The sequence below is a fragment of the Aotus nancymaae genome, unplaced genomic scaffold (genome assembly GCF_030222135.1).
Source record: "Aotus nancymaae isolate 86718 unplaced genomic scaffold, 86718_ANA_hifiasm-v0.15.2.pri h1tg000089l, whole genome shotgun sequence".
Taxonomy (NCBI): Eukaryota; Metazoa; Chordata; class Mammalia; order Primates; family Aotidae; genus Aotus; species Aotus nancymaae.
This window is the reverse complement of record NW_026988504.1, coordinates 17,975,126-17,987,584: the sequence shown is the minus strand read 5'-3', so window position 1 is coordinate 17,987,584 and position 12,459 is coordinate 17,975,126. Positions and strand designations below refer to the sequence as shown.

General features: G+C 50.4%; 1 protein-coding gene across 2 annotated transcripts in view; it reads right to left on the bottom strand.

The window, feature by feature from the left end:
- Positions 1 to 12,459, bottom strand: part of PECAM1 (platelet and endothelial cell adhesion molecule 1) — a 77,277-nt gene that overhangs the window by 15,503 nt on the left and 49,315 nt on the right. Inside the window, exons 13-15 of one of the 2 annotated variants that reach the window (XM_064369548.1) lie at positions 12,168 to 12,221; positions 10,123 to 10,185; positions 2,572 to 2,628 (exon numbers count right to left, since the gene is read on the bottom strand). In XM_064369548.1, the coding sequence (XP_064225618.1) occupies positions 2,572 to 2,628; positions 10,123 to 10,185; positions 12,168 to 12,221 (174 nt within the window). The remainder of the gene's footprint in view (positions 1 to 2,571; positions 2,629 to 10,122; positions 10,186 to 12,167; positions 12,222 to 12,459) is intronic. The other variant, XM_064369549.1, reaches the window with a different exon arrangement.

Genomic DNA, 12,459 nt, shown 5'->3' with positions numbered 1-12,459 from the left:
CCATACAGAAAGTGCTCAAATAGGAGCATTTGTATAACCAAAGCAACTAAAAGTGAACTCTTCAGCACTGACCCAAGAAAGGGAACAATCTCAGGAAGAAAGCAGAAGGGGCATTTTCGTACAATTACACAATGGGAGCAACCTTGAACCCCACCTCACTTATAACTTTCCCTTACACTGGACAAATAGAGAACACCTATTTATTGTTAGATTTGCATTTTGTTAGCTCTGAATATATGGAGATTGTGAAATGAGATACTTGAGCCAAAAATTCCCCAGGAAATTGGTTTTTGAAAAATTATTCAGTCTGTGTCAAGTTCCACAAGGGATTAAGTTTCTGTTCTCCTTACAAATATACCAACTTTAAAAAATGAATTAAGGAGTGATCACTATTTCAGACAAAAAGTAGGGTCTTCAGAGAATTGGACGTTCTTCTAAAACAGTGCTTTTTGCCTGGCCCAGTGGCTCACACTTGTAATCCCAGCACTTTGGGAGGCCGAAATGGGCGGATTGCTTGAGCTCAGGAGTTCAAGACCAGTCTGGGCAACATGGTGAAACCTCATCTCTACCAAAAACATAAAACTTAGCTGGGCGTGGTGGTGTGTATCTGTGGTCCCAGCTATTTGGGAGGATTGCTTAAGCCTTGAGGCTGGGTCGGGGGGTGTTGTGTGGAGGCTGCAGTCAGCTGAGATGGCACCACTGCACTCCAACGTGGGTGACAGAGTGAGACTCCAATTCAAACAAAACAAACAAAACAAAACAAAAACAGTGCTTCTCAAATATTGGCAGCATCAGAAACATCTGAGGCTGGCTAAGTTCAGATTCCAGAGACTGATTTGTGGGTCTGGGCCGGGCCTGAGACTGCTGTTGCTGGTTCACCAAGTGCACTCAGAGTAGCTATCCTTTTCTATGTATTTATTTATTTTGAGACAGAGTCATGTTCTGTGGCCCAGGCTGGAGTGCAGTGGCATGATCTCAGCTCACTGCAACCTCCGCCTCCCGGGTTCAAGCGATTCTCCTGCCTCAGCCCCCCAAGTAGCTGGGACTATAGGCATGCACCACCACACCCAGCTAATTTTTAAATTTTTAGTAGAGACAGAGTTTCACCATCTTGGCCAGGCTGGTCTCGAATGTTTGACCTCAGGTGATTTGCCCACCTTGGCCTCCCAAAGTGCTGGGATTACAGGCGTGAGCCATCACGCCTGGCCAGAGTAGCCACCTTTGCAGAAATGTCCTGGACCATTTCAATGATTCCCTTTCCAAGAATTCACTTAAATAGAGGTCTGTTGTACAAAGCAAGATACTCACATAGTTAGTATTTCCCCCACAATGTTTATGTCTTTTGGATTGCTGACTTACTTTCAGAATTTAAAAGTTGTCATTGTAGATTTCATTTCTCTAGAATTGAATACAGTTATTACACCAAAAAAAAAAGAGGGGGGCTTGTTGAGCTGCCCCGGTTCTGGGTCTGCTGAAGCTCTGTGCTCACCTCCAGGGAAGCCCTTCCATTTGGAAGCAGTGGGTCGTCAAGGGAAGGGAAGTGGGGCCAGCAGAACCAAAGGAAATAGAGCAGATCCGCACACCCACACCCACTCCCAAAGTCAGTCTATCATCAGAAAAGCTGAAGCTGCTGGGTGCAGTGGCTCACGCCTGTAATCCCAACACTTTGGGAGGCCGAGGTGGGTGGATCACTTGAGGTCAGGAGTTTGAGACCAGCCTGGCCAACATGGTGAAAGCCTGTCTCTACTAAAAATACAAAAATTAGCTGGGCGTGGTGGTGGGTGCCTGTAATCCCAGCTACTCGGGAGGCTGAAGCAGGAGAATCACTTGAATCTGGGAAGTAGAGGTTGCAGTGAGTCAAGATTGCACCAGTGCACTCCAGCCTGAGCGACAGAGCAAGACTCCATATCATTTAAAAAAAAAAAAAAAAAAAGGCCGGGCACGGTGGCTCACACCTGTAATCCCAGCACTTTGGGAGGCCGAGGCGGGTGGATCACGAGGTCAAGAGATCGAGACCATCCTGGTCAACATGGAGAAACCCTGTCTCTACTAAAAATACAAAAAATTAGCTGAGCACGGTGGCGTGTGCCTGTAATCCCAGCTACTCAGGAGGCTGAGGCAGGAGAATTGCCTGAACCCAGGAGGCGGAGGTTGTGGTGAGCCGAGATCGCGCCATTGCACTCCAGCCTGGGTAACAAGAGCGAAACTCTGTCTCAAAAAAAAAAAAAAAAGAAAAAAGAAAGGCTGAAGCTGCTGGGAGTCTCCAAAGCAAAACACTTGACATCCAAGACCTTGGGGCGCCCCAGCCACCAGGGCCCTGTGGGGAGCAGGTGAGGTCACTGGCTGGGGTCAGTAAGCACTCAAGAAGCACTCTGACTAAATGAATAGTAAAAATAACCCGAGGTGACATTTTAAGGGTGGTGGGAGAGAGGGAGCCCACAGCGCTGGTGTAAGAGGTGCCACCCCATTTTTGGTCTTCTTTGCTTCCTCTTTTCTCTGCCCACTCCCAAGGCCCCATCACTGGTTCTAGGGGGCATCCCCCAGGCTGGGGCATTGGGGACCCTCACTCACCAGGGGCAGCTTTCCGGATTTCACTGTACACCGTCTCTGTGCCCTTCTTTTCTAGATCTGGAAAAGGGACCAGGCACAAGTCAGTAACTGCCTCTGGGAAACAGGTCAGTCCACTGCAGTCGTAGGAAAAGGTCTGAGGCTCTGCAGGCAAGGCTGTACCCCACTACTGCACCCCACCAGAACCAGATCCAGAAGCACCCGGAGACCTTGTCATGTCTGACATTAAAAGATCCTGGCTGGGCATGGTGGCTCATGCCTGTAATCCCAGCACTTTGGGAGGCTGAGGCGGGCGGATCACTTGAGGTCAGGAGTTTGAGACAATCCTGGCCAACATGGCGAAACCTCGTCTCTACTAAAAACACAAAAAATTAGCCCAGCATGGTGGTGGGTGCCTGTGCCTCTAGCTACTCAGGAGGCTAAGGCATGAGAATCGCTTGAACCTGGGAGGCAGAGGTTGCAGTGAGCCGGGATTGTTCCACTGTACTTCAGCCTGGGAGATAGAGTGAGACTCCATATCAAAAAAAAAAAAAAAAAAAGAAGAAGAAGAAGATCCTGGTCTAACCAGCATCACTTCCAGTCTGGGAGCAGGAGGTCAACAGGCCACTGTGGAGCAGGGCCGCATGCTCCAGAGGACCCCAACCTGAAGGGCCACAGATGGAGGGGCGCCTAGCAAGGGCCTGCAGCCTCCAGCTTGGCAGCCCCACTCCTCTTCCCCTGCCACCGTGACCCCTGTCCAGATACTCTACCAGGTCCCTTGACGCAGGGCTGGGCCATGGCCTCCCAATCACCTGAGAGCCCAGACCCTGGGATCCAGATCCAGATCCCGAGGTCTGGGTTAGAGCCTGGGGTTGTCAGTGACCCCAGGAATAGCTGGACTGAGAACTCTTACAGGGCTAGACGGCTGGGCTGGCCAGTGTCACTGCCAGCTCCTGGGCCTCACTGCAGCTTTCTGGTTGGATTAGGCTGGAGTGGGCCCTGGCACTGGTTTTTTAGGAGCTCCTCAGGGGCTCTAATATGCAGACAGGGCTGAGATCCTCTGGGATAGACCCTCTCAACACAGCAGCATGATGACCCACCCAGGGCGTGGGGTATACCTGGAGGAGACTCAAGGGCACCCATACTTCTGTATACCTTACACTGGGGTATGGGCACAAGACATGCACACAAAAATACACACACAGCATGTACAGACACACACTCATGCACGCAATGTGTATATATGCTATGCATACCCTCACACAGTGTATACATGGCATATCTACACACATCGTATGCACACATACAGCATATCCATACACACCACATGTACAAACATGTAAGCTGTGTGTACACACACTCATGTACACAGGGTGGGCACACATATACACACCCACCAACCCTGAGGAAGCAGGCTGGAACCTGGCCACTTCCCAGCTCCTGTCACCTGCACAGAGGCCCAGGAAGCCTCACTGTTGAAAGGAGCCTGATGTTGTGCGGGCCATCGTTCTCCTCTTACAGATGGGGAAAGGGAGCCCCAGATAGGGTAAGGTGCTTCCTGTGCCATGGTCAGTGCCAGGTGGGTGTTTCCCTCCTTGGGGTGGATGGCCGGGGTGCGACCATGGACTCCACCTGCACCGAGATGCCCCCGACTCACCATGCTTCGCTCTCACCTCCTGGCCCCTCACACACTCCTCCACTGCCAGCACTGCCCTTTCTCCTTGCCCAATTCCCCCATGACCCTGGTGGAGCTTCACGCATGTGCCAACACCCCCACACTCACCCTCACTCTGTGACCTGGAAAGTTACGGGGCCCCCTGAGCCCCACAGCATGTTGGTGACATTTGCCTACGACACACTGACGTGACTTGTTCCCAAAACCGTCTCCCTGGCAGACCCCGAGCTCCTCTGGGGTGACGGCTGGGGTCTGGGACATGTCCCATTCCTAGGCTTGCACAGCTGCCTGGGGGCACCTGTCCAAGTTTGAAGCAACAATAATGGTGGTGTTTCCTGCGTCAGGAACCATTTGTGAGGAGAAAGCCTGGGGGTGGGTCAGATCCTACAGTTGAACTTGGGGCATGTGGGGTGACTAGGGCCTTGCAGTGACTTCCCCAGGGCACCAACAAGATTTGGAACTCAGTAGAGTGGCTGAGCTGCCAGGGCACCCCATTGCTGGCACAGCAGAGATGCCCACATAACCTTCACTCTCTCTCTGTGGCACCAGATGTGGGGGCCTCGAGAGAAGCTCTAGGGATCCCCATCCCCTGCTGGGGGCTCCTCCACATCCCCAAGGCACCCTCTGGTCTATGTCAGGCCTGGCCAAGTCACTCACTCAGCAGAATCCTAGACACCTAGTATGAATCCGCACTGTGGAATAGGAAAGGTGATGGGGCCTGCTCCCAGCTTTTAGGAGCTCCAGGCTGCGAGGCACACAGGTGCACAAACAACACAGACACTGCAATGAATGCTATCAAATGCCACGTCCCAGGCACATGGTGGGTCATGGCCAGCTCACCCCCCACCCAGGCCCACATGGGGGCTGAGGCAGGTGGGGAATAAATGGAGGGAAAGGGCTTGGCGGTTGGGCCTAGGAACCCGGAGAGCTTGTGAACCCCACGGTCCCCAGGCCCACAAGGGGCAGCTGGGAGACCTCTTTGGTGTCCTTGGGGATGCTGTAACACTCATATCAGCCAGGGCAGCAGGGGTGACTTCTGCTTCTTGGTGGCGCTGCTAGCGTGGCAGCTGCCCCTGAATCTGCCCAACTCAGTGACAGGTGGGCAGGGGGAGTCACAGCTCATCACCGCCTCCCCTCCCCACCCGCTCCCTGGCAGCAGCTGCCTGCTAATGAGTCAACCAGGCCGGCAAGCTGTTTGTCTCCGCTGTTAGGAATGTTTCCGGATGGGGCTTTATTTTGACTTCTGTTTTTCTCTGTGTTAACAGAGAAAGAAATGGCTTCAACGTCATGGGGTTTTCCCAGCAATTAGCCTCAGCGCAAACATGCAGCAAACCGGGATTGATTGAGTTCCTTCCCGCCCCTCCTCCACCCCAAGTGAGCACTTGGTTCGCTGCCACTAGGGTCAGAGCTGGACTTGGTTCCCATCCCTTCCTCATAGAAGGAGGAAGCCTTGAGAGCAGGGAACTGCGTTGGCCAAGACCAGGTCAAATGTACTCACCACTGGCCTTGTACCCACAAAGCCCTTTTCTTACCTGGTAATACCTGGCTCCCCACCCACAGGAAGGCTCAGGACTGACCTCACCCACTGCCCCTTAGCTGCTAAGGAGGAGGATGGGTCTGGAAAACTCTGCTTGAATCCCCAAAAACCTCTCCATTGCCTTCAAGTGACCCTCGTTACAGGTTTCCCTGGGACCTCCGAAGCCCACACAGCCTTTGTGCAAATGGAGAAAGAGACATCCGTTAGGTGATGGCGCCCCCACAGCTGCACAGCTTGGCAAGGAGGGCACAGGCTGACCGCCCCTGCTTCATCCAGTCCTGGGGGGTCTCAATAGCTCCTTTGTTATTTTTAAATTTTTTGTAGAGGCAAAGTGGTCTTGCTTTGTTGCCAGGCTGGTCTTGAATGCTGGGCTCAAGTGGTCCTCTCATCTCTGCCTCCCAAAGTACTGGGATTACAATACCTCCTTCTTGTTCCTTCAACCCTTCCCCACATTTGGGCAGGAAAAAGAAAATCAGGACCAGGCGCAATAACTCATGCCTGTAATCCCAGCACTTGGGGAGGCTGAGGTGGGCAGATCACTGAAGTTTAAGAGTTTGAGACAGCCTGGCCAACATGATAAAACCCTGTTTCTACTAAAAACACAAAATTAGCCGGGCGTGGTGATGGGCACTTGCAATCCCAGCTACTCGGGAGGCTGAGGCACGAGAATTGGTTGAATCTGGGAGGTGGAGGTTGCAAGAGTCAAGATCGTGCCACCGCACTCCAGCCTGGGCAACAGAGTGAGACCCCACCACACACACACACACACACACACACACACACACGCACACATACACGCAGCAGGCAGTAATGAGGTCTCCCATCCTGGCTGTTCAGTTCTTCACCTGCTGCTACCATCTGCCTCCAAGATATATCTAGAATAGAATCCATGCATTGCCAGCACTGTGGCTGCCCATCCCTCTTGCCTGGCGATAACATATTCATCTCTCTGTTTCCGTTCCTGCCCTCCTTCAACCTGTTCTTCATGCCAGCCATGAGGACTTTTGTGTGTGTGTGTGAGATGGAGTCTCACTCTATCGTCCACGCTGGAGTGCAGTGGCACAATCTCAGCTCACTGCAACTTCCACCTCCTGGGTTCGAGCTATTCTCTTGCCTCAGCCTCCCAAGTAGCCAGGATTACAGGCACTTGCCACCACACCTGGCTAATTTTTGTATTTTTAGTAAAGACAGGGTTTCACCATGTTGGCCAGGCTTGTCTTGAACTCCAGACCTCAGGTGATCCACCCACCTCAACTTCCCAAAGTGCTGGGATTACAGACATGAGCCACCGTGCCTGACCAAGGATATTTTTTAAAGAAGAAAGTTGAAAGCTGTTACTTCCCTGTGTAAATCCTTCCAAAGGTTCTCTAATCCATTTAGAATAGAACGCAAAGAAATCCTCAGAGGCCCTGAACCCTCCCCAGCTTCCTGCGCCTGCTTTCTGTCCTGCTCACTCTGCAGGCGCGAGGGTCTCCTTTCCAATCTTGGTTTAGTCAAGCTCTGAGCCACCTCACACTGCCCTTCCTATTTCCTGAGGCTCTCCACCCCTCCCTCCTGGTGGGGCTGCCTTCTTTGCACCCCTCTGGCCCTGCTTAAATGTACTCCTCAAAGAGGCCTCCTTAGGCCACCCAAGCCAGAAAAGGTGTCAACTTTTATGCCTGCTCAGTGGCTGGTACATCATGGGCCTTAATCACAATTTGTTATCTCAATGAATGAACCACTTTACAATGAAATAAAGACAAAGAGCCCTGGCTCGGTGGCTCATGCCTGTAACCCCAGCACTTTGGGAGGCCAAGTGGGGTGGATCACCTGAGGTCAGAAGTTCGAGACCAGCCTGGTCAACATGGTGAAACCCTGTCTCTGTTAAAAATACAAAAATCAGCTGGGCGTGGTAGTGGGCACCTGTAATCCCAGCTACTCAGGAGGCTGAGGCAGGAGAATTGCTTGAACCCAGGAGGTGGAAGTTGCAGTGAGCTGAAATTGCACCATCGCACTCCAGCCTGGGGGACAAGAGCAACACTCGGTCTTAAAAAAAAAAAGGAAGAGAGCTTCAGGCCTGGCGTGTTCCCCACCCTCTCAGGTCCAGTCTAGACTCAGAAGTGAATTGTGCAGATTGGGTAGCACACAGCCCTGAGGCCATTCAGTGGGTGGCTGTGGGAATGTGCCCCACTGGTGTGGCACATAGCACAGAGGCTCTACGGAACATTCCTATAAGGAAAGTTTTGTGCATACCCACTGCTGACAAGGCACTCAGCCTAGGCTCAAAAAGAGAAGAAAGGAAAGAACCCAAGACTCCTCCCAGATCATCGAGCAAGGGGTGATTTCAGAACCCCATTGCCATGTGGTCTGGCTAGTGGCTGGCTCGGCCTGGAAAACGGCACACAGCCTGAACAGTCTGGAAAACTGCCCCAGGCTGCCTGGCCAGGTGGATGCAGCCTGGCGTTAGCCTCAGAGGAGGGGAGATAGATGGCAATGATCCCAGGGAGCTTCCCAGCTGGGCAGGAAGGTTCTGAGACTGTTTCCTTTGAGCGTGCAGGAGCCACTGTTTCCTTTGAGCGTGCAGTAATCCCAGGACTGTGTACTGCCCAATCCAGGTGAGCAAAGGAGGAGGAGGATTAGGAGATGCATTTTTAAATTTTTTTAGACTGAGTCTTGCTCTGCCACCCAGGCTGGAGTGCAATGGCACAATCTTGGCTCACTGCGACGTCTGCCTCCTGGGTTCAAGTGATTCTTCTGCATCAGCCTCCCCAGTAGCTTCGATTACTGTCACGTGCCATCACGCCCAGCTAATTTTTGTATTTTTAGTAGAAATGGGGTTTCACCATGTTTGCCAGCCTGGTCTCGAACTCCTGGCCTCAAGCGATCCTCCTGCCTTGGCCTCCTGAAGAGCCAAGATTACAGGTATGAGCCACTCTGCCTGGCTGGGAGATGTATGTTTTTTATGGTGCCCAAAGCAAATGAGATTGATGTTCTAGCATTTGCTATGAACCAGCCCACTGTGCATCCATTTCCCCAGCACAGAACCAGAGACAGGGACTTCCAGGCCAGCCTGCCCTTGAGAGAACCACATACACAAAAACAAAACCCGGGGTGTAAAATCAGTGCCACTGCTCACACGGACAGGGAGTTTGTGTTTTTAAAAGCCTTTACTTAAGTGTCCCTCTAAACAGCAAAGCACTCGATACCTTGAAATATGCATTTGACTTACACACATTCAATCTGCACAAGCAACTTTAGGAACTCAATGGGTTTGGGCAAGGGGTCTACCTCTAGAAGGAACAAATTGCTCAGTACTTCCTGATTGCCTGGCACTTAGTAAGTGCTCAATAAATCTTACCTATTATTATTAGTACCCTAACTAATAATTACTGAAAATTGGCTGGGTGTGGTGACTTCTGCCTATAATCCCAGCACTTTGGGAGACCAAGGTGGGCAGATAGCTTGAGCTCAGGAGTTTGAGACCAGCCTGGGTAAAATGGTGAAACTCTGTCTCTGTTTTTCTTTAATTAAGTTTTTTAATTATTGAGGCTGGGTGTGGTGCCTCACACCTATAATCCCAGCACTTTGGGAGGCCAAGGTGGGTGGATCACTTGAGGTCAGGAGTTTGAGTACAGCCTGGCCAACATGATGAAACCCCATCTCTACTAAAAATACAAACAAACAAACAAAAATTAGCCGGCTGTGGTGGCACATGCCTGTAATCCCAGCTACTCTGGAGGCTGAGGCAGAATGGCTTGAACCCTGGAGGCAGAGGTTGCAGTGAGCTGAGATCGCACCACTGCTAGCCTGGGCAACAGAGAGAGACTCTGTTTATATATATATATATTTTATTTTATTTTTTTTTCTTTTTCTTTTTTTGTTGAGATGGAGTCTTGCTCTGTCACCCAGGCTGGAGTGCAGTGGCATGATCTTGGCTCACTACAACCTCTGCCTACCAGGTTCAAGCAATTATCCTGCCTCAGCCTCCTGAGTAGCTGGGATTATAGGCATATGCCACCACATCCGGTTAATTTTTTATTTTTATTAGAGATTGGGTTTCACCATGTTGGTCAGGCTGGTCTCGAACTCCTGACCTCATGATCCGCCAACCTCAGCCTCCCAAAGTTCTGGGATTACAGGCATGAGCCACCGGGCCCAGTCATATTTTTTTTCTTTGAAATTACTGAAATTCTACAGCTCAGAGCCAGAGCGAGGGCCTTTGCTCCTTCCTGTCTTAGGCAGGCCGGTAGGTCTGCTGATCACCTTCCTTTGGAGAGACTCAGGGTGCATAGACTCTTCCCACTGAGCACAGCACCTCTACCTTGGGGTTTACACCCAAGCCAAGGGTAATGCCTGGGGACTCAGTCGAGTGAGTGGCACTTACCTTTGTGAGGCTCAGCTGAGGACACTTGCACTTCCGTGTACTGCACATCTGAGTTCCGAGGCTCTGCTCAAAGAAACCACAGCATCTTTTGTTTAGATGGAATCTCTTGCGGGGACCTCAGATCACAGAAGTAGAGACTTTGTTTATGAGATGGAGTATCACTCTGTTGCCCAGGCTGGAGTGCAGTGGTGCAAACACCTCCAGGGTTCAAGTGTTTCTCCTGCCTCAGCCTCCTGAGTAGCTGGGATTACAGGTGCTCACCACCATGACCCGCTAATTTTTATATTTTTAGTAGAGACATGGTTTCACCATGTTGGCCAGGCTGGTTTTAAATGCCTGACCTCAAGTGATCCACCCACCTCAGCCTCCCAAAGTGCTGAGATTACAGGCATGAGCCACTGCACCTGGCCAGATTTTCATTCAAGTTATTAAAGTATTCTGTATTTTAAGGGGGCGGCCAGACACAGGCTTAATTCCATTCTGGATGGGGAAGGGAGTATATATCCCACACTGGTCCAGGAGGCAGAGACAGGGCCTCGGGGCCCATGGTCTCCTCCCTGACTATTACCAGGATGTGGAGGGACCCTCTAGCCTATGTCCCTGTTCCTACAATGTGGGGACTTGGAACAGGTCAGTAGAGACAGAAAACAGCCCAGTATCAGCCACAGTCATTCTCCCAGTTCAGTCTCACTTAAGATGCTTGAAGCCTTCTCCACAGCCACAGGCAAACAAAGCTACCTCCAAGACTGAGAGGGTCTCAGGAAATGGGGAATGGGGGTCACTAACCTAAAAATACTTGGAGAGTATGAGGCATACGAGTGAACGAAATCGCTCAGGGTACTTTGGTGAAAGGTAGGAAAGACATTTGTCTTCAAGTCAAAACTAATATTACTGTTTTGTTTTTAAAGCCCTAAAGAATAGTGATTCTCATCAGCTACTAAAAAAATGATTCTGCAATCAAGGATACATTTCAGGCTGGGTGCGGTGGCTTATGCCTGTAATCCCAGCACTTTGGGACGCTGAGGTGGGCAGATCACCTGAGGTGGGCAGATCACTTGAGGTTAGGAGTTCGAGATCAGCCTGACCAACATGGTGAAAGTCTGTCTCTACTAAAAATACAAAAATTAGGTGGGCGTGGTGGCACACACCTATAATCCTAGTTACTTGGGAGGCTGAGGCATGATAATGGCTTGAACCCAGGAGGTGGAGATTGCAGTGAGCTGAGATCATGCCACTGTACTCTAGCCTGGGCGACAGAGGCTGTGTATCAAAAAAAAAAAAAAAAAAAAAAAGAGCCGGGCAGGGTGGCTCACACCTGTCTGTAATTCCAGAGCTGATCATGAGGTCAGGAGTTCAAGACCAGCTTGGCCAATATAGTGAAACCCTGTCTCTACTAAAAATATAAAAAATTAGCTGAGTGTGGTGGCGGGTGCCTTTAGTCCCAGCTACTTGGGAGGCTGAGGCAGGGGAATCACTGAAACCCAGGAGGTGGAGGTTGCAGTGAGCCAAGATCACACCATTGCACTCCAGCCTGGGTGACAGAGCGAGTCTTCATCTCAAAAAAAAAAAGAAAGAAAGAGGTCTTAACAGATCCTTTCTCTTTATTAGGAGCCTTGGCTCCCATGGCAGCGGCCCAGAGCCGAAGGGAATTTTGAAAAATGATTTAGTCCAATCCCTCAGTGCTACAAGCAGAAGCCAGCAATTTATTGTCCATTGTCTTTAAAAATCTCCACCTCAATACCCAAGAGAAAAGAGGTCCCACTGCCTTACTCCGTAGCCTATTATGAGTCAGGAAGTTGTTTTGGGGGCATAACCCAGTTCTTCCCTACTTTGATTGAGGTGACTTTCCCACTGAGGACACTAGATAGCATCTCTGGGGAAGGCAACTAGACACCTCCATTGACACATGGGCTGGGTCCAGGGTCATTAAGACAGGTGGGAAATTATCCACAGGCCTTCAAGTTTTACTTTTCTTTTCCTTTGAGTCTTTTCTTTTTTTTAATGTAAAAGTTGGTTCTAATAAAAACACATAATTAGATAATTACCTTTATTATCATTTATTGGTTTCATTGCATGGTTTCCGACATCATCATTGTGACCTAGGTGAAAAATAACAATTACGATGAGTGACAAGGGAAACTCTAGTTTTCTATAACCTTTTAAAAACTCAGTGTCCCTATCAAAGTCAAGCCTGATTTCTTCAGTGTAGTGACAACCAGCATTGTCTCTGGGTCCTGGGTCCCCTCGTTGGTCCCCCTGTGGGCTCCATTTGACCTGCTGTGCGGTCTTTTTCTTTTTCTTTCTTTCTTTCTTTCTTTTTTTTTTTTCAGATGATAC